This window comes from Sceloporus occidentalis, unplaced genomic scaffold (assembly GCF_023333645.1).
Source record: "Sceloporus occidentalis isolate IW3139 unplaced genomic scaffold, rSceOcc1.0.p SCAF_1, whole genome shotgun sequence".
Lineage (NCBI taxonomy): Eukaryota > Metazoa > Chordata > Lepidosauria > Squamata > Phrynosomatidae > Sceloporus > Sceloporus occidentalis.
In genome coordinates, this window is record NW_028316981.1 from 158,411,907 (window position 1) to 158,438,877 (window position 26,971).

The 26,971-nt window shown below is 42.6% G+C and overlaps 1 protein-coding gene across 5 annotated transcripts in view; it reads right to left on the reverse strand.

Annotated features, from left to right (window-relative positions):
* LOC149322500 (la-related protein 4-like) overlaps nt 1-13,041 on the reverse strand; it is a 51,010-nt gene extending 37,969 nt beyond the window's left edge. Inside the window, exons 1-5 of one of the 5 annotated variants that reach the window (XM_089478797.1) lie at nt 12,901-13,041; nt 11,801-11,953; nt 5,331-5,436; nt 3,592-3,739; nt 1,049-1,204 (exon numbers count right to left, since the gene is read on the reverse strand). In XM_089478797.1, coding sequence (XP_089334923.1) covers nt 1,049-1,204; nt 3,592-3,739; nt 5,331-5,411 — 385 coding nt within the window. In that variant the 5' untranslated portion in view covers nt 5,412-5,436; nt 11,801-11,953; nt 12,901-13,041. The remainder of the gene's footprint in view (nt 1-1,048; nt 1,205-3,591; nt 3,740-5,330; nt 5,437-11,800; nt 11,954-12,900) is intronic. The other 4 variants (XM_089478804.1, XM_089478788.1, XM_089478820.1 and 1 more) reach the window with 4 other exon arrangements.
* Nucleotides 13,042-26,971: the final 13,930 nt, after the last annotated feature.

Genomic DNA, 26,971 nt, shown 5'->3' on the forward strand with positions numbered 1-26,971 from the left:
CCCAGCCGCCGAGGATCCCCTCTCAGGCCTCTAAAGAGGCCTCCTCCAGCTGGCGCGAGTGCCTGCTGGTTTGGAGAGGACCCAGCAAGGACCTCAAAGACAGAGAGGTGGCTATGCCATTCGCCTGTCTCTGGGATTTAATTCCGGCGCATAAGGCAGACTTAAAAAGTCGCCTTATACGCCGGAAAATACGGTACTATGTGTCAAATATCCATCTTAGCAGTACCTGTCTGTAAGCACACATTTGAAAGCTGACTATAAAGGGGGATTAATACTTTTATAGGAGACACAAACTCTGCAAGGTTACTGATAAGAACCTAGAATAATCCATGATTCTTATGACAATTAAAAGAGTTTGATAACAATCTGGATACTGTTCCCTGAAACCTAAGGCACCTGTTACTTCTATTCCAGGTCCATTACAATTTAATATGAAATTCCACTGTCAATAATCCTTTGATCATATTATCAAAGTATTCCACTCTCTGCTATAACAGAAGATGAGCTTTTATAATTCTGCTGGCAATAAAATTTAAAAGTCATCCAGAACCATGGTGTATGAACTTGAAAGTCATAACACTCTTAGTAATACAAGCCCGTATCAACAGGGAATATGTTTCCAAACTTCACAGAGTTACCTGAAACAGCTGGTAAGAGCCATCATGAGTGCACTATGTGGAAACAAACAACTTAAACATACCACTCTTCTAACTCTCATAAATTCTGATGATAATTCCAACATAGTACAAACAAATGGAAGACAGGGCTATATATGTAGCATGTAGGTCTAAATCCCATTGCTTGCCCAACTATAGCAGACCCATTCAATCACCTTCTGAAGAGCAAGCCAATACCCACATAAATTGCACTGATTCAACTGGGTTACTCTAGTTAGGAATGGCAACTGGATTTAGGCCACAAAATTTGGAACATATGCCACTAATATTGCAAATCTAGATGACAGCATATACATAGCAATATTTGGGACAAAGTTGAGGGGAATCTACAAACTTTTTAGTACAAAAGTTCTCACAGGTAAGATTCTTACCAGAAACATCATAGAGTTGGTATCCAAGATCCTCCTGTGCCAAAACCATGCCATTAGCAGCTGTTTCCTCAACCCCTGAACTGTTTCTAGACAGTTCAGAAGATGAATACATTGCTTCATACTGCTTAGCACCATCATCTGCAACCTCAGCATTACCTAGCAAAAACACAAGAACATGAAATACAAGATGCAAACAATGAAAAGCTTTTCCTTCCATTTTCTCTCATTCCTAATAACATTTTTTTAAAAGCCGACTGCTGAATACAGCAGTTGTATTCATACTCAGGTGTGTTTACAACCCACAAAGTTTAATTGTTACAGCAGATGGTAAGAATCCAAATTCGAAAAGGAACAAAGGCCCATTACAGACAGGCCTTTGCTCTGCCCCCAATACGTACTAGGGGTTGGCCAAGGATGCAGCATCTAATAGGCCTCACCCCTATTACATACTGGGGATGTCAAAATGGTGGCGCACTATAAACATGGGCGCCGCTATTTTGACGTGACGGACACTTAGCGTCCGCACGTTGGGGCTGTGATGCCGCAACTGCGTCACTGGTGCCTTGCGGCATCACAACTGCGCCACAAGAAGAACCCGCATTTTGCGGGTTCTTTTTGCTGCGCGGGGAGCCACGCGGTTTGTCCGCTGCGGCTCCCTGATGCAGCAAACACGGGCGCCGGCAGAGCGCCCTTTTTGGTTGCTCTGTAAAGCGCCAAAGTTAACGTACATTGCTGCCTACACCTAACTGCTTAACTGTGGCTATAATAATCAGGTGTCTGCTGACAACTGATAGGATTGCTGTGGCTGTGTGCTTTTAATCAATTTCTGTCTTATAGTAACCATAAGGTGAACCTATCACAGAGTTTTCTTGGCAAGATTTGTTCAGAGTGGGATTGTCACTGTCTTCCTCTGAGGCCGAGTGTGATTTGGCCAAGGTCACCCAGCAGGTTTCCATGGCCAGGCGGGAGTTTGAACCTTGGTCTCCCAGAGTCCTATTTCAACACTCAAACCACTAATCCACACTGGCTCCTATATGTCATCTGCAACTAGTCATGTATCTCTTCCAAGTGCTCTTAAAGCCTTTTCCACTTCACTTTCTAAGACTATGGATTTATCTTCAAATGATTTTTCTTTGAAGGAATATGTCATTGTTTCATTTCTTTTATACAGTTCTTTAGTGTATTGCTTCTGTTTCTCCTGAACATATAATGTATTCTTCATTAGTCATAAAGCAACCATCGTTTGAATTAGCCCTTAATTTCTTAGATCCCATAGAAGATGTTTCTTGTTCTACCTGCTGTCTTCTTCTATTTTTTCTCCATTTATTGTAATAGTTTTCTTTGTTGCTACGAACAAGCTGTCGAACAATTGCGTTCAGGATTCTGACTTATTTCTGTCACTCTTTACTTTTGCTTCTATGCTGTCTTTAACTGTCTGAAAAATTTCATCTGTCACCCAATGAGGCATTTCTTCTTCTTCTTCTTCTTCTTCTTCTTCTTGTCTGCTGATATCTTTTTTGCATTCTTACTTGAAAACATCCCTAGTTAGGGTCCAGAATTTTTCTAGCTTCCAGTCATTCAAGCAAATCCAATTTTTACATAGTTTTTAAATTCTACAGGTATTTTGGTATGACGACAATCATTCAAACTGCCAGTGGTTTTTTTAATCAATGTAAGGTAACAAACATGAATAAATTAATTCAAGTCTATGTTTTAAGAGTTTTCCTTGGTCTTCATTAATAACAGAAAATAAACTTTATTCTCCACATAACATCAATGATTTTACACTAGTCACTAACTGCTTGGACAATATAATCAGAAGCTACTGCATGGCAAGCACAAGTGCACCTTTCCTACAAAACAGCTAATATAAATGATTTGTGAATCTGAACTCTACTACTAACAGGACCTAATAGGAACAATAGCAACTCTGTAGACACTTTTGCTGCTGGGACAGTGTCATCTACCCAATGTGTCATTTAACAAGTTTATCATATGCTCTCAAACAACTCAATCTGCTTGGGTTACATAGGGCCCTCAGATCTCATAATCTTTTTGTTCACAGGGACAAGTGTTCACTAAAGTGCAGAAATGACACAAAAAATTCAAAGCAAGAGTGAGAAAAGAAAACAAAGAGGACAAGAAAGAGGTAGAATGAACAAAAGATACATTTCTGTACATTTAGCAACTTGTTTCCCTCTTAGCGCGATACTTGGTCATCATTGGGCCTTTGCAACTATAAAAGAATAGTTTCCAATCACAACTATTGATAAGCTAAATTTCCTCAATACACCTTGCCATAAATTCGGAATCTTCTAAGAAAACGATTCCTTTCTAAGCAAATAAACTGGCTCTTCTGAAACAGCTTAATACTTCACGTTACATATCACCAGCGTCCAGAAGCAGTGACTGTACTTTCAAGGACAAGAAGCACTGGTTACTGCTTACTGCTGGATTTAGCAACTCACACTGTATCTACAATCCTAACTAAGCAAGGGATTAAGCCATTGTTCGCATTTAGAAGTATATTCTGGATGTCTCACCCTCTGTACAATTGCTTGGCACAGTTGCTGTCTCTTGCCATGACTGCTCAGTGCCATTAGTTGCTGGTGCCGCTTCTGAGTTTCCTTGCACGCTTTCCTGCCATACTTTTGCATTAGGATTTAAGCTGGCACCTTTCGATGTTACCTGCTGAGGAAATAGAAGATATGTATTAGCAAATTAACAGACAAATGATATGTATTAGCAAATTAGGGAAAAAATATTTTGTTGAATTCAAGAGGCCTCTTCTTTCTCTTCATAAAAGGATGGGTGCCCTGCTTTCCAATGTGCTTACAAGAAACTGCAGAGAAGACTGTTCTGGAACATGATGTAGTTAATAGGGAAAGTGAGAGACAGACTATATTCTGTCACAATTACTAATAAGTTACAAGAGTGAAACACCACAGATTCTAAGAAACGTCTACCAATGCTATGTAAATCCATCACATTACCCCCTCACAAATTTACAGTAATTGTGACAGATACATTTGTTTCCTACCTCATTCCAAAACCAGTGTTTATATGTCATTACATACAATAGATGGAAGATGCTTGGTTAGAATGCAACATTTTCTAGAATTCTGTAACACTTCTGGAACTAACTTGTTTCAGAATCCCTTCCACTGAACTGGGCCACTGCTAGGTTTTAAAAACAATCCAACTAGCATCCTGTCCTGGTGCCAGGGGATTTAGTAAAGATCATGGCTTGTAATGTCAAACACCAAAACTGGGCAAAATCTATGAATGACTCCAGAGAGGAACCCAAGACCTACAGTATGTACTGAATATACTCTTCTGTGTGGAATTCAGTAGCACTTGGTTCACAGAACAGGTAAACAAAGTGCCGTAGGGCAGGGCATCCTGGAGGTATATTCTTACTATCTGTCAGGGAGCAAGAAAGCTGCATTTTCAGTACACAATTACAAGTTGAATCAAGATTTCTCCTTGTGGATGGGACCAAGATATAGTGGAAGCTCCTCAATGATCGGGGTGGGGTGGGAAATTTCCCTTTTCAATGCAGTCCCCATGACCACTTCACAGGCTACTTGGAAGGGTGTTGTGAATCCTGTAAATGGCTTTTGGAGGGCACAGGGTGCTGTAAAAACCATCAACTAAATAACTGCTTCTCACTTCCTCCAGGTATGTGTCCCATAAAGACAACTGCTCCCACAATGCAATCTGATTGCACACATTGTTTAGAATCGAAATGAAATTATTTCATGTTGCGAATAACTATGCTTTTTTGCTTTAAGAGCATTTGTTCACAAGCATCGATAGCCAGAAACCTAAAGAAATTCAGAAAGCAAACACAATTCAGTATGTTCTACTTAAAACCTATATTTAATGTGCCAATAATGTAATCCACATACAGCTTGAGGAACATTATATAGCAGGCTAAAATATTCTCTTACAGATTTCTGGTTGGACATCTCCTTTGACAATGAATTTAAACTCTAAACTGTTCTACAGTCAAGGAGCATTCAGATTAGGAGCCTCCAAAGTGTTCCCAGGCACCGGATTGTCTGTATGATTAAAGATCTGCTAGCAGGACATAAGGAAACCTTGATCCTATAAAATTTAACTTTTCTACAAACTTGCTCTAAACTTCATTGTGGGAAGAATCCAAAATCCTGCACTCTGAAACAGTGCTTTTCTATTAACAGAATTATAACCTGGAGCAAAACACAGGAACATACTCTTCTTTTTTAAGACGGTATAATGATACTGAACAAACACTGACCATCTTGACACAGAGAAGCCCAAGCCAGAAAATAAGGAAGTTGAATTTCCAGAGTCTAGCCTTCTGGAGTCTCTCTAGCATCAAGGAGTGGCTTTAGTACCATGCCCTGTCCATAGAGAGAGAAAAAGGACATAAGCAAGCAGTCTAGATGCCCATGCACATACTTTTGCCTCATTAAAATGACAAAACATCAGTATACTTCATACACTAGAGAGCTACCTGCATTTATTTTTATAACATACAAAGGACTTCAACATCTTTAATGTTCAAAAATCTTAAAACTGAGTTACAGAGAATATGGGGAAGGGGGCAATGGTTACAGGATATTGTTCCAGAAGAAAATGGCATATTCCATTTTAATAATTTAAAACCAGAGACACAAAACTGAGTTTACATTCAGTCTCAATCAGCTTTTTACAATCAAGCTTATCAAGCACTGTATAACATAATACTATTTTCAAGGTAAGATAAGACAATTCCTCTTCAAGAACCAGTAGCACTGGACTTGCAATAACAGGGAGATACAAAGCGTAAAACAGAGATGTCCTTTAGAAAGGAGGAACACAATTCCCTGATTTCACACTATATGATCATCTTCAGGAGCACCTATATTTTGGCACAAAGTTTCATACATCACATGACTGCTGTTATAAACATTTTAATGGTCGTACATACAGGCAAGTATTCCATTGTGTAACTCCCTTTACTTCTACTATTTATAAAGCTGACTGGCATCAGTAATATACTGTACTTAATATTAGATATTACAAAGCAACCCCAGCAAATGCATAATTTTTAGCAATTCATTCAAATGCACCTAAAAGCTGATCTTAAATATCACGGGAGCTCCCTCCCTCACCCCAAAAAACTGACCTTTCTATTCTGGTTATAAAAGACAGAATACCTCACCCATACTCATGACAGTCAATGATATGAAGATTGAGATACACATTATTGTAACATCATCACACTCATTTCCCTTACTATTTATCAAAAAACCACTCCATAAATAGGAATTCCTCAGGAATTACTAAAAAGAGTTTATTACCACAAAAAGCAGAATACAGACAAGAATTCTAAAGATACAATATTCTGCCCTTTAGAGTGGATTGTATTAAAAAAAACCTCTTACTGCACACCCTCTTCCAGGTGACAATTATTCGATTTCACTTTTCTTATCCTGCTTTGTTAATCCATCCTCTCTTTCTCTCCAATATTGGTTTGTAGCTCCAGCAGAAAAGGCATTTCAGACTAATCAAGTATACTTTAAGAAGAAAGGATGACAACAAAGTAAAAAGCAGAAAAGGTTTTAGTTCTGAAGGTTTCACATTTTGTTGCAATTTTTACCAGTATATTGTGTAAGAAGTTGTGTGGATTACTGGAAGATTTGGAAAAGGGAGAAGAACACATAAAGATATTAGAGGTAGAAAGCTTCTAGAGACACTGGATGATAATCTCTCTCCCAGCCTATTCACAGAGTATCATCCATGAATCAGATGCCTTTGATGCAAAAAAAAAACACTGCTGAAAGCTGTGCCTTGGACATATGCAGGATCACCTACAGGACACATTCAGCCACACTAAGATGATTTCCATCTGATTTAGGTTGAAGTCCTAGATACATTTACTAGGGAATACTAAAGCCATATTCAACACAGCAAACATGCAAACACTGTACTATCACAGTGCATTCCTATTCAGGTTCACTCAGAAACAAGCCTCATTTGCAGTTCAACCACCCTGAATCTTATATTTTTTGAGGGGAAAAGGCACCTGATATGTCATTATAATAAAAAACAACATGCCCAATTAAAATTATTGTTGTTTATCATTATTGTTGTTAACTGCCCTCAAGTTGCCCTCAACTGATTGCAACGCTGTAGATGAGAGGTCTCCAAGACTGCCTATCCTTCACTGCTCTGCTCCGGCCCTGTAGATTCAGGCCCATGACCTCCTTGACTGAGTCTATCCATCTGGCATGTGGTCTTCCTCTCTTTCTACTACTTGGCTTTCAGGGGAAGATCAGGCTTGATCTGTTCAAAGACCCATGTTTCTCTTTTTGGCTATCCATGATATCCTCAGCACTCTTCTTCAACACATCTCAAATGAGTGATTTTCTTCTTATCTGCTTTCTTCACTTTCCAGTTGTCACTTCCATACATGATGATGGGGAATACAATGGCTTGGACGATTCTAACTTTAGTGCTCAGTTGTATATCTTTACTCTTTAGAATCTCATCTAGTTCTTTCACAGCTTCCCTTCCCATTCCTAGCTTTCTTATTTCTTGACTGCAGTCTCCATTTTGATTAATGTTTGGTCCAAATCTTTAACTATTTTGATTTCCACATTGTCAAGGTTCAATTTATGTAGATCTTCCAGACATATTTTTGTTTTCTTCATGTTCAGCAGTAAGCCTGCCTTTGCACTTTCTTCTTTGACCTTCCTTAGTAATTGTTACAAGACCATGATGTTTTCTGCTATTAGTATCGTGTCATCTCATATTAGATTTTTGACGTCTCTTCCTTTTATCTTCATTCTTCCTTCTTCTAAGTCTAAACCTGTTCTTTTAAAATATTTTCTGCATACAGGTTGAAGAAACAGAGTGATAAAATGCAGCCTTGCCTGACCCTTTGCCAACTGGGAACCATTCTATTTCTCCATATTCTGTTCTAAAAGTAGCCTCTTGTCATAAGTACAGATTTCTCATCAGGACTATTAGATATATTGGCATTCCCATGTCTTTAAGAGCAATCTGTACCTTTTTGTGATCTATACAGTCATAATTATTACTGTTACTTTAATGGGACTTACTCCAGATTAAACTAGAACAGGACTGCTAACTGCTCCTAGCTTTTACATGATTGGGGATCCTCTCAGAAACGATCTGAAAGCTGATCTGAGGCTTTTGAATGAACTAGAAAAATGAAAATGTAAGTTTATTATTTAAAATGGTGTTATCTCTACCTTTCAGCAAAGCTCCTAGAATTTACTAAATACACAGCATCCACTAAAAATTAATAACCCATAATTCACAGCTGGCATAAAACCACCACCAGTAACCTTCATGCAATCATTTTCATTAAACAAAATGGTTGCATCATTGCCAACTTATAGTTGACTTTTAACTTTGCAACCAACTTAGTATTTATAAAGTTAATAATTATAAAGGCACATTTAAGGTCAATACTAAGGTATATTTGCAAGTATGTACATTTTCCCTAGCTGTACATTTCTTCCCCTATATGGTAGGTATAAGCATTCATGCATCGATAACATCATTTTCACAGCTGATTATGTTTCTTTTACAGTTTCTACTAGGAAGGATTCAGAACAACATTTAAAAGTTTCCAATATTTTTGGTTTTACAACTAAGGTATGAAACAACGTCATTTTTCCACATTTGTTCAGCACAGATCTATTAATTAGCAACGAAGCAGCAAACTTCAGAGTGTGCCCAAGACCTATGTAATGCCAGCAATCTTTTTTTCCACATATTGGAAATGACTACAAGAAGTGCACAAGCAGAACATGAGTTTTCTTCCACAGTTGTTCCCCAGTGCTTTGATGACGAGGTTACTCAGCTTCAGCTAAAACCTCATATTAACCAGAATGAGTCACAACTTTGAGTGGCTTATTAATCAAGTACAAAACTTAAGTTCAATGGGCTACATACAACAGCATGCCAGCAGACTCCAGCTTACACACCAGAGCTTCTCCTTTTCCTCGTCCACTCTGCACCCTCCTATGCAACCCCAGCTCCAGAGAGGCCTCAAGCTCCATATAATATCTGATTGTGATGAGAGAAGCTAGAGAGAGAATCTGTTCTGCTAGTGATGTCTGTTCCACTGGCATATGGACACCACATGACACAAAATGCACCACTGAAAACTTATTTTCGATAGCAATTACAACATATAAACTATGAAAAGAACAAATATAACGGGATATTCAAATATTTTATACATTATACTAGATAAGAAACCAAGAACATGTAACTGACAACCTATGGGCCAAATCCAAAACTTTGCACTTCCTTCATTGACCTGCATTGGCCCAATGGTGCTGCTCAGGATAGTGCTGTTTTTCCAGACTTTGCAATCACTTTAAATTGATAACAGGTACAAGGGCGCGTTACAGACATGCCTATAGTACGTTCCCAGGACGTAACACCCTAACCCTAGAAAGTATTGGGTACGTACAAAATGGCGGTGCCCTTCCACATGGGCGCCGCCATCTTGACGTAGCAGGTGCGTAGCATGCCGCATCCCAGGAATGACTCCACGAGTGCGCAACTAGTGCATCGTGGCGCCACTTCCGGGGCACAAAAAGAAGTGCCATTTTCGGGCTTCTTTTTGCCGCGTCCGGGAACCGCACGGTTTGGCCACTGCGGTTCCTGGATGCGGCAACCGGCAGCGCTGGCAGACCGCCACTTTCAGGTGGTCTGTAACGCGCCAATATTTCAAAGCCGAAGTCAAGCTAGCTGAACTAGCAAGCAAAATGTAGAGGGGGGAAATATACTGTACATTGTAGATTATCTACCATCTTATAGTGCTGGTTATTATTCCACTTTTACTGTTCTGGCTGCCTCCTGTTGCATTCTGGGGCTTGTAGTTCAGTGAGGCCTAAGAGCTCCCTGGCTGAGCATTCTAAAGGCCCCTTCCTCAACTGCAAATCCCAGAATGCAACAGAGGCAGCCAGAGCAGTTAAAGTGGAATAGCAACGCTGATAATCTAAACAGAGTCACTAGGCAACCTTGAAAGCACTGGCCATTGCTTCTGGGTTAAAAAGCAACATTAAGAGACATTTGCATAGTTTCCAATCACCCCTCCCTTTATCCTGTAAGGAAGTGGTTCCCAAACCTGGTCCTCCAAACGTTTTGGACTTCAGCTCCCCGAATTCCTGGCTGCTGGCCAAATTGTCTGGGGATTATGGGAATTGAAATCTAACACACCTGAAGGATCAAAGTTTGGGAATCACTGCTGTACGGGATACCGGACAAAAGTAGATAGTTGTCTGTTTGTATTCAACATTCGTTTGGTCACATCCAGGTGTTAACAGTAAACCAGAATGGCTAATAATTCTGGCCTATTATTCATGAGTACCGAGTCTGAATTTGTTTTCCCAATCCTGGTTTGCTAGGGAATTAACTCAAGCAAGCTACTGCTAATATAAGGAACATTCATAACATTTGGGATGTCACTACCAAGGCTTACAGACTGATAAAGGATGCATTCAGGATTGCAGTGACAGTCTCTTACAATTATTTTACTGACTTATGAACACTCTTGGAATAAGCCAAATATCTTGCATGATGCAGATACAAAACAGCTGACACAAATACACTGTATCCATAATATGCTTTCCTAACTCATTTCTAGCAGCTACAAACTCTAGATCAGAAATGATCCTCAGCCTTGGCTGTTCTAATCTCTGTGTGGCTCAAGAACATTTAATTTCAGTTATGTTTTGTTAATACTAATCTTGCATTTTGTAGACTTGGAAAATAATTTAAGCAGTAACAGATGATGAGTCATGACAAACCAGCATTTTTTTTCTAATAAGAGAAATTTAAGCAACAGAAGTAAATATCTCCTACTAGTCTCATTCCCATTCCTGTTTTTATGATCACAACAACAAATGTAATATAGGTACTTTGCTGCTAATGGCTACTACTGCATCTGCTGATTCACTTTAGATTATAGCTTTCTTGATTAGATCATAGCTGCCTCAATCCACTTTTACAGGTACAAATTTAACAAAAGCCAGTCATCAAACCAAGACTGAAATCATGTATGCACTTAACTAGGAGTAAGCCCCACTAAATTCAGTAAGGGTTACTTCTGAACTGTGAATTTCACAAACTTTCCAACATGTCACATAAAACTGAGCATAGTAGGCTTGGCTAAAACATTTTGCTCTACAGCTGTGTAAGGCACAAATAACTGGACAAATGCATTAATATATCAAATATACTGAAAGCAAAAGGAGTCGTATTGTAAGAACTCTGTTAGCATATGTAACATTTAAGTAACTAAGTTCTAACTACACACTTTTGTCAAGAAGCCAATATTTCCCAAAGCTATCCTTTGCCCCCAAAAGTGTAGGCATTCCTGGAAGACAGCAAATTCACTGAAAACTTACTTCAAAGTAAATAGTGCAATTTAGTCCCTAAAAACATTGATTTCTCTTAACGTAACAAAAAGTGTACTTTCAAGTACACAAAATCAAGTATTATTTTTTAACCATTTTCCACGTTGAGCCAGCAAATGATAAAAACCTGCTCCATATGTTACTTCTTAGCTTCACCTCTCCAAACTTCTCCTTCACAGCATACCAGAAAATGTAACCCTACACTCTAGATTTCCTGCTGGAAGAGTGAAAACTTCAGTTAAAAGGAATGTTTCCACAATTCTCCCTAAACGTTATGAACATCTGATTCGATCAGCCCACCCCAAAGGTAGCACTTCACCTTTGGATCCAGGAACTACGCCCCTTGGCTGTTCAAAAAGCATGCTCTGTTTACTGCACTCTCCAGCCCTTGGCAAAGTTGCTAAGCTGCGGCTTTCTTAAGTCTGACATTTCTGCAACAAGAACACGATATAATCTAGGCTGTACTCAAAGCCTAAGAAAGAAAGAAAGAAAGACAGGGCGGTCATCTGTCCCCAATGCGCTGGTGCCTTCCCTGGAGGTGAAAGGGAAGAGGGGAGGGAGGTCCCTCGGGCTTTTATCTGCCTTTTTCACGGGGGAGAGGGGCGGGAAGGCCCTCCCTCCCTCCCTGTGACGGCGCGTAACCTTCACACGTGCCCCTCGGTCGTGTCCCAGGCACTACTAGTAGAGCAACTTCTTCTACAAAAGGTCACTGCGGTGTCTTTCAAGGCCTTGCCTCCTCCTCCAGAGCAAACTGGCACACACACACACACACGCTATATACACACAAACTACACACACACACATATACACACACACGGTTCCTCTCCCCCCCCCCCCCTGTTTTTCGGTCCTCCTTTTCCTTTGAGAGGCGGTGAGACCTTTCCCGGAGCCATCCCGCTCAGTCATGCTGCTGCCCAGGGCCTGCTGCTGCTGCTGCTGCTGCTGCTGCGCTGGGGCCACGCGCTCCTGCCGCCGCCTCCTCCTTCCGACTCTCTCTCTCTCTGGTTCCTGCGCGCGCACACTCACTTACTCAGTCAGTCAGTCAGGCACGCGCCACTCCCGGCCATTGCGAGGGGCCTCCTTCCTTCCTCCTCGGAGAGAGGGAGCGAGCTGCCTGGCACACCCTCCCTCCCTCCCTCCCTCGGACCCAGCCAGGGAAGGCCACTCTCTCCATACACACACGTTTCCCTATCCGCCACCTTCCGAAAGGACCTTCGCCTTCGAGCCCCCCCAACTGCGCGCGCGACGGCCTCGTAGCCCTCCCCTCCCCCTCCCCCTCCGAAAAGGACGGCTGGTTCCCTTGCGCGCGAGCAGGGCTGCCTGAGGCGCGCGCTGCCGGCGGAGTCACGTGGCCCATCCTGGCGCTTTCCCCTCACCCTCTCCTCCTTCCTCCTTCCCCTCCTCTTCATTCAGACTCACCTCCACGAAAAGCAGCATCTTCCTCCCCACAGCCGGCCCCTGACCCTCCTCCCGGCCCCCAGGCGCCCTCGCGGACGGTCCTCCTCGTCGTGGCCGTCCTGCTCCTGGCGGTCTCCTGCTCCCCTCCCACCGCCGCCGACGAAGGCCCAAGGCTCCGCCCCCTCTTCCTCCTCCTCCTCCTCCTGCCCCGCCCCCTTCTCCAACTGCCGCTAGCTACCGCTCCCTCCGCCAGCAGGGCCGGGCCCCTTGGCTGACACCACGCAGCCCTACTCTCCTCGCCGCCGCCGCCTCCCCTTCCGGGGCAGCTCCTGGAAGCACTTCCGGGCCACGAGTCGTAAAAGTTAAAAAGCGACCGGCCGGCAAATCATGGCGTGTTCTAGCAAGTTGAGCGGCGCGCGCAGCGGCCGTTGCAGGAGCGTACCATTCGCCCAACGCTCGGGGGGAGGAGGAAATGGGGCTCCCTCCCTTCGCCGACCCGTCCATTCTCTTCCCCGGGGGACGGCGCTTTCTGTGGGGATTAGCAAATGGGGATGATGATCATGGCGCTGCGGCGCCGCTCACCGGCAAAAGGGGGGAGGCCAGTTACGGACGGCTTTAACTGCCCCAGCTCAATGCGAGGGAATCCTGGGAACTGTAGTCTTGTGAGGCATTGAGCCTTTTTCTGCCAGAGAGAGCCCTGATGCCACAATAAGCCACAGCTTCTAGGATTCCCTAGCACTGAGCCAGGGCAGTCAACGCGGTCTCAAACTGGATTGCTTCTGCAGTGTGTTTTGCACAAAGGCATAGTTTTCTTGGCAAGTCCCCTCCCCTTGCTCCTCTGAGGCTGAGAGAGTGTGACTGCCTGAGGTCGCCCAGTGGGCTTACATAGCTTAGGAGCTGGGATTCAAACCCTGGTCTCCACATTCATAATCCAATGCTCAAACCATGAGACCAGGCTGGCCCTTGAGAACTCTGGCCTTCCACCCTCCTTCACCACCGGCCCTTGTGGCTGGGGCTGGCGCAAGTTGCCATTCCAAAGCCGTTTCACCAAGACCTTTAGGAGCACCAGGATTCTTCCTCCCTCAAAACAACTGCACTTTCACACAGGGTGACCCCAGGTCATAGTCGCCAATAAGGAACTGGGGATTTCCACCATGTATTACTCTCTACAAGGGACGCCGCCCAGGTTCTTCCTGAGCTATGGGTATTCTGGCAGAGATAGTTGTGGGTCAAGGATGCTTAACAAGGCCTTATACAAAACAAAGTATCAGCGCAATCTTAGGTTTTCCTCCAACTGTTGCACACCTCTATGCCATCTCTTTTCCCCTGTAAATCTTAAAACATTGCCACATCTCTAGGTTTTCCCTTGCAGAACCAAAACACACTCTAGAAATAATCTAGTTTGAGACCGCTTTAAGTGCCCTGGCTCAATGCTAGGGAACCTGGGAACTGTGCGTTTGTGAGACATTCAGTCTTCTTTTTCAGAGAGCTCTAGTGCCACAATAAACCTTGGGGCTCGACAGACAGGCAGCTGCGTGCCACCCGTCTTTGCCCCAGATCGTTGCTGTAGCCACCAAACAGCACGACAACAGTGCGCTACCAGATGCTGTTCTTTTTTGTGGTGCCATAAGTGTCAAATGGCACCGTCATGATGCCACTTCTTGCCAGTGCTGTTTGGGCACTGTGTGACACGCCATCATGGCACTGCCTGTATTGACGGCAGCAAACCATGATGGCGACATCCTCGCAAACTAGGGGTGCTGGGCATGTAAATGCCCAGCCTCATGTAGCCCTAGTTCGCTGGGAGGACACTGCAAAATGCCCATCTGTACCAGGCCTATGATTCTCAGGATTCCCTAATACTGAACCAGGGCAGTTAAAGCAGTCTCAAGCGGGATTATTTCTGCAGTATGTTTTGGACCTTAATTACACAAGACAAGGACAAGGAAGAATGTTATTTTCTCCATTTCACACAAAGCCTTTCCAACCTGGTCCCTTCTGGATGTTTTGTTCTATGACTCCTGCCTGCTCCAGACTAGGGATGGCTGTTGTTCAATTCATTCTGTCTGGGAAGGTTGCCCCCCACTCACTACCAAAAACAACAACAGTAAATGAAGTCTAGCCTTCCTCAGGATGTCCCCTAACCGAGTACCAGTGTGCTTACCTCTCTCTCTCTCTCTCTCTCTCTCTCTCTCTCTCTCTAATTTGTTGCTCACAGAGCATCTGTCAGAATGGAACTGTTAGTGGGTTTAGTTACAGCAGCTCCTTTGGCAGATAGATAGATAGATGTGGTCCGATCTCCCTTAATCCATATTAAGAAGCTATGAGTTTTGCAGTCTGAACTGAGCCATGGTTTAGCTGTTGGATATCATAATCAGGATTTCATATTAAAAGATTACAAAGAGTTGCAGGACAGTTCTGTACATGTCCACTACAAGAGCTCTGGCCCCTATGTAGCAAAGAGTGAGGGGGATTAATTAGGCTAAGTGGGGAAGTGCTTCCCCTAGTCCTAATTAATTGCCACTCAGAAGGAGTCTTTCATGCATGAAGGGCATAGAGCCCCTAACAGCTTTAAATAAATTGAGTGAAAGATTGATACAGGGTTCAGAAATGGACTGATCAGAGGGTTGGAACCCACACCTCTAGCCAAACCACCACTCAGGCATAACTTTCAGCTCTACTGCAAAGACGAAAGTGTTTTTAAAAGGCTCCGTCCCCACAATGGACCGCTCAAGCTTGGAGCTAATGGAGGAAGCTCCTTCGCACCTAGACCCAGTGGTCATTGGCACCTGGCAGATAATGGGAGCATGCTATATAGCAGTGATTCCCAGACTCTCACCTTCCAGATGTTTTGGACTTTGGTTCCCAGAATCTCAACCCTTTGGCCAAGGTGGCTGAGGCTTCTGGGAGCTGAAGTCCAAAGCATCTAGAAGACCCAGATTTGGGAATCACTGCTACAGTATATACAAAAGGGTGCTCTCAGTTGTTATTTCCCTTCAAAACTCTTCATGCATCCTCAACATGTCAAGAGTGGTGAAATTCAGAGCCAGAACAAAATATTTTGCTGCCTGAAGCAGAACAGCAAATGATGCCTCCAGTCACCCAAGTCAAGATGCACAACACCCAAAGCAAAGTTGTTATTGACGCACATAGTGGGAAATCCCAGGATCACTTGCCAGTATCCATTGCAACAACAAAATAAAATGATAACATCATAACAAACAATTTAGCAGTTTAACTATTTTTTGTTAATTTTCAGGTTACAAGATAAATGTGGCAAAACCAGGAAGGATAGGATTTAATATGTATAATAGGATAAAAGTTCAAATAGCAACATTTACCGGTATATTGTCAAGGAAAGACTCTATAAAGGGAGGAATACACTTATCAAATAGCAAAATGGGATGGTGAAGCCACACCCTTCCAGTTATTAGATTTCTATTTCCAGGTTCAAAAAGAAAAAAACACCACTTTGTTACTTATCAATGGCACCACAAATTTTCTGTCTGGTGTGGCAACCTCACTCTGCATAACAGTAAAGGCCAACTTGGTTGTTATCCAAGTAAACCTGAGGGGAAATAGATTTGTGTGTGAACAGTTTTGTGTACAAGTTCTGGTATGGAAAACATATCTGGGCAAAGCAGAGATATCTTACTTTGTAAATCTTGTCCCCTTCCTGAGATGCTATTTTGCAACTCGTTTTGGTGGGAAGATCTTTTGATAAATCCTGTAAGCATATAATCTTCCCCTTACCGTCCTAAATAGAATCTTCTGTTCTGTGGGATTAGCTTTGCAGCCCCTCCCATATATATGCTTATATTCCTAAAGCTGCACCCAAAAGTAATTTCCTTTGAAGTGAATAAAGTTTTCTTCTGACTAGATGTGCAAAGAGATGCACTTTAGTCAAGTATCTTAAGATGATATTAAAAGAAGCTTTAAACGTTTTAGCTGATTCTTGTGAATAGTTGAACCAGTTTTATTTTTCAAGGTGAATGTAATTAAACCAGTTTTATTTCTCAAGTTTCCTTTACAGAAGAACAGAGACTGTTTTAAATACTTAAAAATGCTATGCATACTTAACTGTCTTGTCATTTCTAACATGATATATAATGCCCGGAGAAGAGCATTCAGAGATTCAACCTGATAGCAATGTAGCTACATTGAGGGCTTGCTTTCTATGTCTGAGCCAATTGTAAATAAGGTGAGGTAAGGTATTCCTTATAAACTAAGACTTAACAACAGCAAAGCCCATTCTGTCCCACAGTTATGCAGCACCAGAGCCTGGTTTTATGAGACATGGACAGTTTAAAATGAGACATGTTTTAAAAGTTTTGTTAGCAAAATCTACCCTTTACAGAAGTGGAAAGTTGTGCTGTGTAGAGTGCTGGCCATTTTGGTGACTACGGGAGAAGAGTAAATGACCTTACACTTATAAATCATGGTGCACAGTAGTAGATGCTAGCCGTTCTTTTAGCAACTACGGCAGAAAATCCCAAAAGTGCTTCTACCCTCACTGGCAGTAAATATAGAATAATACGAACTTAAACAAGTAACAATGCTGCTGTTTCATGATACACAAAACCAGCTGCCTGAGGCAGTTGTCTCTGTTTGCACAATGCTAAGCCTAAATAACCTAAAGGCACCAGATCCCATCTAATGTTGGAAGCTAAGCTGGGTTAGCTCTTATTAGTACTTGGATGGGAGACCACCAATAAATACCAATTGTTGTGAGCTATATTTCAGAGGAAAGAACTGACAAAGCCACCTCCAAGTATTCTTTGCCTAAGAAAACCCTAAGGAATTAATGGGGATGGAATTAAGTCAATAGGCAACTTGAAGGCACATATTCGTGCAAGAATTACATTAGACAGTACAAAGATATGATCTCTCTAGAAAATGGAACAATGGTTCCTTAAAGTCCATTTGATAGGATTGTAGTTAATAGGTATTTTTCAGTTACAAGCGACAGGTACTGGTGAGAAACTAGGCAACTGAGAGGTCGTCTCTAGAACAGAGGACAAATATACAGAACAATAATAGTCTTGGCTAGAAGATGGAACACAAATAACATGATCTGAGAAAAGGGGTATAAAATAACTATGTACAGGGCTTTTCTCCAGACAAACAGACTAGTACATACAAGTATGCAGAGAAGGGGATAGTTAAAGAGGCTCATCAAAATTCATGGTTTTCAAATCCTGTAATGGTATAGATTCTTAAAACTAGATTGCATTCAGGAGTCCTGCTTATATGAGGTAATATTTCCCCCTTCATGAAGACATTAACTGTGCTCCATCCTTAAACCATATCCACAGCACATCTTGACAGACACTATTTGAAGCTGCTACTTCATGTAATTTGGTGTCCAAAAGGCAATTGAAGTTATTTTGCACTAATTATTGGATAAGTCCCTGACTGAAATGCTGAGAATTATTTTTTTTTGGCTGAGAATGAGGCAAAGTCTGTTGTTGTTTTTTCCTATCAACTAGACAAGTGTGCAACAACTTGTATACACACAGAAGCAACCTGCTTAATTGAAAATAGGCCTGTGCAATCTAATGGAATTTATTAATGGAAACCTTTTATTCTAACATACCGTAAAGCTCGTGGATGATATAAGCAATGCATTTTGATGACATGCTTTTTCTGATGACTAACAGTTTAAAATGAATATAGTATAGTAAATTGGGGATATTAGTCTAAATTACCTTTCAAGGGCATTTCACCCCCTCCGTTTGGGAGTCTGTGGTTTTGAGAAAAGAAAGCTAGAATGGGTCAAAGCTGTTGGACAAGTTTAAGCCTGGCCACCTCTAGATCTGTGTACAGGAGCCCTCCTACACAGAGACAGAGTGAGAGTCTGGGGTGATCACAAAGTTAGCCAGAAGGATTCTGGTGCTGTGTTCCAGTGGGAGCTACAATGGCCTAGATGATGGATGGAGTTAATTCATCTTTCTTTTCTTCACTAGTTAAAAGGACAGGGAATGGGAGATATGTGCATGTAGCAGGACATGATTCTATGATTCAAATGAATCTCAAAAGTAGGCAGAGAACTAGCATTGCACTCTGCAAGAAATCCTATGGGACTATATGAGCATTCCTTGAGGCTAATGGGAAAATTTCAGCAGTACAAGCACCATAGCACTAGCATTTTAAAATTATCTGGTTATTATTTTCCATACTTTATTCTGATAGCGGCCTAATTTTTCCAAGTTTATTAATGTTGCAACTAGCCTACTGAACAGCGTTTAAGAATAACTGATAAAATCAAGGTCTTGGCTGGCCTTGCCTACTAAGTTAACAGCTGGGTTGGTCTCCTCCCACTCTCTAAGCCAAACAATCAGAATGAATTAATAAGGATGATCAGTGGCTGAGTAATAGATGGCCCACCTGTATGAAGATAAGGTTTCCAGCAAGAGGTGGGAGTAACTGGGTTTGAAGCTGATAGGATTTTGTTTGGACTGTCTGTTTTGTCTTGGTCTGGAATCATAGACTCACAGAGTTGAAAGGTACCCCAAGGGCCATCTATTTTATTGTATCCCCCTGCCAGTTGAGGAATCCACAGCTAAAGAATCTCTGACAAGTGGCTATCTAACTTCTGTTTAGAAATCTCCAATGAAGGAGAATCTACACCTTCTCAACTAGTCTTTCTTCATAAAGTTTAGTTGGAATCTCCTTTCTCGTTATTTGAATCCTTTGGTTTGATTTGTACCTTCTGGAGCAGCAGAAAACAAACTTGCTCCATTTCCACCTGACAGCTTCAGATATTTGAAGCTAACTATCATGTCACCTCTAAATCTTCTCTTTTCCAAGGTAAATATCCCCAGTTCCCTCACCTGTTCCACACAGTGTTTAGTTTCCAGATCCCTTATCTTCCTCATCACTCTCCTCCAGTTCCACCTTATTAATATCCTTCCTAAACTATGGCACTGGGCTGAATATGCTTTACAATCTGCTACAGCGTGGGCAAATACCGAGTGCATTTATTCTAACCTTTTTTTCAGTCTCTTTGCATCTTGCTTTGTTGGAAAGAATTAAGAAGAGATTGAGAACTTGAGGATTTGCACCAACTGCAAGAGAGTACCATGACAAAATGTCAGAAGGCACTATTCAAATCACAAAGATGTGTTACAGACCGCCCCTTTGGGGCGGCCTGTAACCGGCCCCTTCCCCGCTGTATCGGGGCCTCAGCTGCCACAACGGCAGCCTCTGAGGCCCCGATCTGCCGCTTTCCAGGCCGCAGGGAAGCAGAAAAAGGCCTGGAAAGGGGTGTCCTTGGGGCTTCATGCCCCAAGGACACCCGATGGCGGTGGGGAGGAAGAGAAAGGGGCCACTTGGCCCCTTTCTCCCTTGCATCCCTGGCGCAGTTGTCTAAAGGCTGCGCCAGCGATGCAAACCGCAGAAGGAGCTACGTTTCAGAGCTCCTTCTTGCGCCGCGGAAAGGGCGCTCTAGGCGCCCTTACGCGGCACGACATCACAACCGCGCTGCCTTGTTTGGAGGTGGCACAGTGGTGACATAGATGTTTATCACACTATGCTCTTAAAGAGGTAATATTCCAGTGTGACTCCTCTAGCAGCCTCCTGTTGCATGCTGGGATTGGCAGTTTTAAGGAGCTGAACTTCTCTGCCTGAGAATTCTAAATACCCCTCCTTAAAACTGCCAATCCCAGCATTCAACAGGAGGCAGCTAGAGGAGTCACACTGGAATAGTACCTCTTTAAGAGCATAGTGTGATAAATATCATAGTCATGGCAGCACCCATCTATATAGGGCGCCGCCATTTTGTACAGACTGGGTCCGTACTAGGGTTAGGGGCGTCAAGAAGTGACGCCCCTTTCTAACCCTAGTACACGCTCGTCATGTACTAGGGTGCCCGTTTGTAACGGGCCAAAGTTTCTCATATCCAGGGTTCAGAATGAGGAGGAGGAACTATAATTTCCATCAGAAAATCAGAAATGGTTTGAGTGTTCGACTATCACTCCAGAAAATGGGTTCAAATCCATGCTATGCCATGGAGGCCTTGAGGGTGACTCAAGCAAGTCATGCTTAGCCTCAGAGGAAGGCAAAGGGAAACCTCCTCTGAACAAATCTTGCCAAGAAAACCTTGTGATAGAGTTGCCATAAATCAGAAATGACTTGAAGGCACACGCCGCCGTCACCACCACCAAAACCAACAGTTTTTAGATTGGTGTGTGGGGCTTAAAGAAAGTTTTCAAGGATTTTATACAGGGCATCTGAGCCAGCCCTGCTGCAGCATGGGGAGATTACAAAGAAAACCACTTGTTAAAAGACAAATTACTACATGACATGATGGAATAAAACAGATCTCTGCTTTGGTGCATTGTTTGCCAAATGTAAAAGCTTCAAGTACAAATCAAACTCAGGCCAAGCAAGGTAAATGATCTGCCAACTGAGGGGTGGTTTCTCAAGTTAATGAAGAATCTGGAAGTTTTCTGTTTGACTATAATGGATTACTAATAACACTAGTAGAAAGTTATTAAAGGTCTAGTTTGAATAACAGGAAAGATGGCACAGAGGGAGAGTCACTGATTGTGAATAATACAAACATTTGTAAAGGAGCAAATATGAAGTACAGCAATAAACCAAAGAAAAGTGAAAACAGAAAAATGTAAAGAAATGTAATAAATGATCACAACATTATTTAAAAGTTTTTAAAATTGTAGTGTATCTTCCCAGCCTGGTCTCAGCCCGTGACCAGATTGAGAAAAAGGCAATGTGATCATCTTCAATGTTCACTAGGCTACACTGGATATGGAAACACTATACCCAGCCAATGAGCTCATCTAGACTGGTCAGACATGGCCACTTTTAGTTACTGCTTTTATTTTATATAATGTTTTTTCCCCCTCCAAATGTATTTTCCAGTAATTCCTGTCAGCTACTGCAACCTTTTATTCTTTAATTGAATCCAACACTTTTTTAAAAATCCTGTTACATTTTAAAGAGCCCTGGTGTAGGGGTAAAGTGCTGGTAATGCTGCCAAAACATTGTGAGTTCGATTTTGCAGAGCTCTACACTGACTCAGCCTTCCATCCTTTTATAGGTCGGCAAAATGAGCACCCAGCTTGTTGGATGCAATTGGCTAACACATTGTAAACTGCTTAAAGAGTGCTTAGCACTATAAAACGGTATGTAAATGTAAGTGCTATTGCTAAATTTCAAACTTGTGTATGAACACTTTGTTGCAGCTTATTTCGTTTTTTCTTTGGGCAGGGCGTTCTGTGTACACAATGACATGGGATGTGGCCATTATCATTTCATGCTTTTATACTCCATTTGAGAATTTCTAATTTCCTATCTACAAAAAACAATTTCCTCCCCATACCATCTTTTTTCTGTATATTGTACTAGTAGTAAACACCTGAAAAAAATAGAATTAATATCTCTTGCAGCTGAGCACCTGAATTTTATTGAAAAAGCAAAACAAAACTGTAGTTTCCCAATAGGGAGTGCAGAAGCCAGAATGAAAGGGGGGGAGGATGAAGAGATGGGGATGAGACAAGGAAGAAGAGATTAGGAGGAAGCAGTCAGGATGGGTGGAATCCATGGTCCTATCACACACACACACACACACACACACACACACACACACACCCCAAAGCTGCTACATTCAGGAGGCACTTTTGGAAACAGACATGAGAACAACTTAACAGACCCGATCAAAAACAGACACAACATAGCTTGTAACCCTACATAACAAAAAGATAATGTGGATGAGCCTGGGTAGCACTAGGTAAAGTGAATACCAAAAAAAAAAAAAAAGACACCAACTTCCTTTTAAACATCAAAATCTTTGGGGCTAAACAAATAATAATAATAATAATAATAATAATAATAATAATAATATCTTTATTTATATTTCACGCCTCTCCCCATTGATCGAGGCGGGAGTACATCGGATAAAATCACCATTACAGCAAGCACAAAGTTATCCAAACAATATACACTGGTGGCAGAAGAATTTCTTTGCTGCTTTTGGGTAGCTGTAAGTTGGAAATGGAATCACACAACATCTTTGTCATCACCACAGAGTTGCCCTTCGGATGGTTTCTTTCTTTCTTGTATTCAATCTGATTCATTCTGAGTTTTTCATCTGTGTTCTAATCTAATCAATGTCCTCCTGATTTAATCACCCCAACCCCACTTGAAGCCTGAGGGACCTGTTCAGCTTTAGTAAGAAAGACTATTTTCCCATTCCAGAACTCAGCCAGAACTTTATCAGACCCACAGGGTTTTGACAAACAAGAAAATCCCCATAGGCATCAGAAAACCATTGTGATCCATCAGCTTCTTGCATACTATCTTAATCAGTCCTGTGGGCCAGTGCAGCAAAAAGGGATCTGGATGGCAACTGAGATCTACCCAGTCTTGCCTCTTCTTACCAGTACAGTGCTACAGCGGTGCTGCTATCAAGCCCTTCTTTGGAGAGTCAATCTTCCAAGGTTCTTCTGGGTTTAAGGCAGGGGTTGGCAACCTACGGCCCACGGGCCGCATGCGGCCCGCCAAGGGCTAGGGACCGGCCCCAGCCCAGCCCTGCCACAGATTGCCACCGGGGCCTCTGGCCTCCGGCGCAGGCATGTGGGGCAAGCGGCGGGCAAGGAGGAGCAAGTGGGGGCAAGGGGGGCAAGGAGGAGCAAGTGGGGGCAAGTGGGGGCAAGGAGGGGCAAGGGGGGGCAAGGGGGGACAAGGAGGGGCAAGGAGGAGCGAGTGGGGGCAAGGGGGAGCAAGGAGGAGCAAGGGGGTAAGGAGGAGCAAGTGGGGGCAAGGGGGAGCAAGGAGGAGCCAGTGGGGGCAAGGGGGCAAGGAGGAGCAAGTGGGGGCAAAGGGGGGCAAGGGGGAGCAAATGGGGGCAAGGAGGAGCAAGTGGGGGCAAGGGGAAGCAAGTGGGGGCAAGGGGGAGCAAGGGGGAGCAAGTGCAGGCAAGGGGGAGCAAATGGAGGCAAGGGGAGCAAGGGGGAGCAAGGGGGGCAAGGGGGAGCAAGTGGGGGCAAGGGGAGCAAGGGGAGCAAGGGGGGCAAGGGGGGCAAGGGGGAGCAAGTGCGGGCAAGGGGGAGCAAGTGCGGGCAAGGGGGAGCAAGGGGGGCAATTGTCTACAGAAGCCTCAGAAACATGCATTTATATTAACATTTTTTTAAAAATCAGCAGATTTTTTTGCGTATCCTCCATTTTTTAATTATAAAAGTGTCCTCCATTTTAAATTGTTGTCCTACATTTGTCCCTATTTATTTATTTATTTAAGTTTTTTTTAAATTAAATTAATGTGTGACCAGAGCTCCCCCTTCACTCTCCCTTGAGAAATAAATCAGGCATTTAAAAAGTGAAGTCTTTAATAACAATAAATAAATAAATAAGAACATTACATAGTAAAAGGTAAATGAAGTTATAACATGAAAACTCAGATGGTTTAAAGTACACAAATTTTCTAAGCACTTTCCCCTGGTTGCCAAAAATAAATAAAATAAATAAGCATAGGCTTTACACACACACATATACCACAGTGCTCTCCAGCTCCATCTGTTGCCAACACTTTCACACCTCCCATTGTCTAACCCAGACCATGAGCCTTACTCATTGCCCCTGAAGTTGACCCTTCTTACAACCTGGTCCCAGACAACTTGCAGGGTCATTACACCCAGTAGGTCTAATACCTAACCAGGATCTGTCCATAGAAATACAGAGTTCTTCCATACCAGATCATCTCCATTCCACACCCAAGGCAGTTTCAGTATTGATGTTGAAGTCTTCCAGCTCTACTCCCAGTATGACTCCAGCTACTTCAAAAACAGGGACCATTGTCGAATAGAGCATGGAGTAGGCCAAGAGTCTCAGTTCTGTCCCAAGCACCCATCTTCATATACACACACTCAAACTGGAAGATAGGATGAGGCATCCCCAAGTCTTATATGCTGATGCACAGAAAACCCAACTGAGCAAAGCTGAGGAAAATTCATACACAAAGGTGTCTATGATACAAGCCAAGTTGGCTCACTCATCCAGGATCAAGTCCTTAATGGCCATTGATCTCACATTTACCAACTTTATATTCAGCAGAAGTACTTTCCGTCCAGTCACCAAGGCCATTCAGGTTTTTGTAGATAGGTGACAGTGTCCTCAAATCCCCATAGTAATAGTTACTTCCTCCATGAGACTATTTTTTCACTTCATTGTGTCTATTCAAATAAATATAATAATAATATTCTCTTAATACAGTGGGGCCAGATGCAAAAGATCACTGAGCTCTTGCACTTTTAGTAATGGGCAAAAATGGGGATGGATTTCAGTATGTGTGGGATACATACCGTAATACAATTATCCCTCGGTATCAGCGGGCTTGCCATCTGCAAATCCAAGGATCTGTGGATGTCAAGCCCAAATTGTCCCCAATGGTTGCGCATGCATGCAGCTGCACTGCCATTAAGTTCCATTGTCCCCAATGGCAGCGCAGCCACATGCACTTGCCGCCACAGGACAACAGGGACTGTTCCTAATGGCGGCATGGACACATGTATTCACTGTCACTGAGGATGACACAGCTTTGAGCATATGCAGATTTTGGTATCCACAGTGGGGTCCAGAATGGATCCCCCACGGATACTGAGGGCCGACTGTAATCTATACCTACTGAATGTTCCATTATGTTCATTTATTAAAAGCCAATTCTGCCACTTCTTAGTTTCTGGGGAAGCTGCATTTAATCCTGTTTTGACACAGCATCAATTGGATACAGTTTATTTGAGGCAGGAGGGGACAGAATTCTAATTGATTCCCACCCCTGTGTTCAGATGTCTACATTCAGATATCAGGTTTATAAAATTGACCATTGACTGTACAAAGGCCTTTCATGACACCTTGCTACAGCTAATACTTCTGGTGAAATGAAACACAATTGTGTGTTCCATGAGCAGAATGAAAAACAAGGGTTGGATCATATTGTTATTGGACCATTAAAATAATAATAATACAGACAAGCTTTCAAGTCCTCCAACACTCTTCATTAGTCTGTTGTTACAGAACTTGAGATGGAGGGGCAGGTGAATAAAAGTCCCCAAATCACCCTAGCTAGATAATCTGTGCTTACACAGAAGTCCCAAGACAAAGACTGCAGGTTTGGAGAATCCAGCTATTATTATGATATCAGGTTTCATCTCGAAACATATAGAGGTTTTCCATTTCTAGAGACAAAGGGCTGCCTTCTGGGCATGCAATAAAGTATCTATTGCCTTTCATATATGACTCCTGTCTCAGTTTGAATCAAAAACATTGTGCAACATAGCCAACTCTGTATCCCAAATTCTATAGCCCTTTATGGAGAGGACTGGAAAACTCACTTGAATGGTCAAGTCAATATTTTAGCGGTCCAATAAAATTACAATGACACTCTGATGTCTAATAACAGCCAAACAATTATATCTTTATTGCACCAACCAAAATGCACAATTGCATGTTGCAAGCTTTCGAAGTCACACTGGCTTCTTCATCAGGCAAACAGGAGAAAGAAATCGAAGATGTTAGTCATAGGCCTGTATTTTCTGTTTCTGGTCTTAGTTCAGATGATAGGGAGGTCTATCTGCAGGCTGGCACCTCCCCCTTTGGCCATGCAGTCACTGGTAGATTTTCAAAGTCCAGGAAATTTAGTGTCCATTTGCAATTCAAAGAAGATGTTTCCTTGGAATCCAGCACTCTAGTCTCTAATTATAGTTCAGAAAGGCAGTGGCTATTGAGTTGGAAGGCTCACTTTCTCTCCTCCTGATATACAACATGGTGCCATATGTACTCTTTTAAGATACTGATGTATTCTGGGACACATTATATAAGGAAATCATTCTTGAGTATGTTGAGCTTACCTTTTCCTGGGCCACCTTTATATGCAAATGGATGTGTTCTGTCCAGTGATGTCATGGGTTAGAAGCTGTGGAATGGCTACTGTGGCAGCAACCGCACAAACAGAATCTGCACATATCCTGGTGATGATTTTCTTCTGTTTAACAGCAGCAAAAGCTAAGCCTGTCTTTCTTCCTCCACTTGCTTGCCCAAAGTGCAAGGAAATTTACATTGCTCATTGTATGCTGCAGTC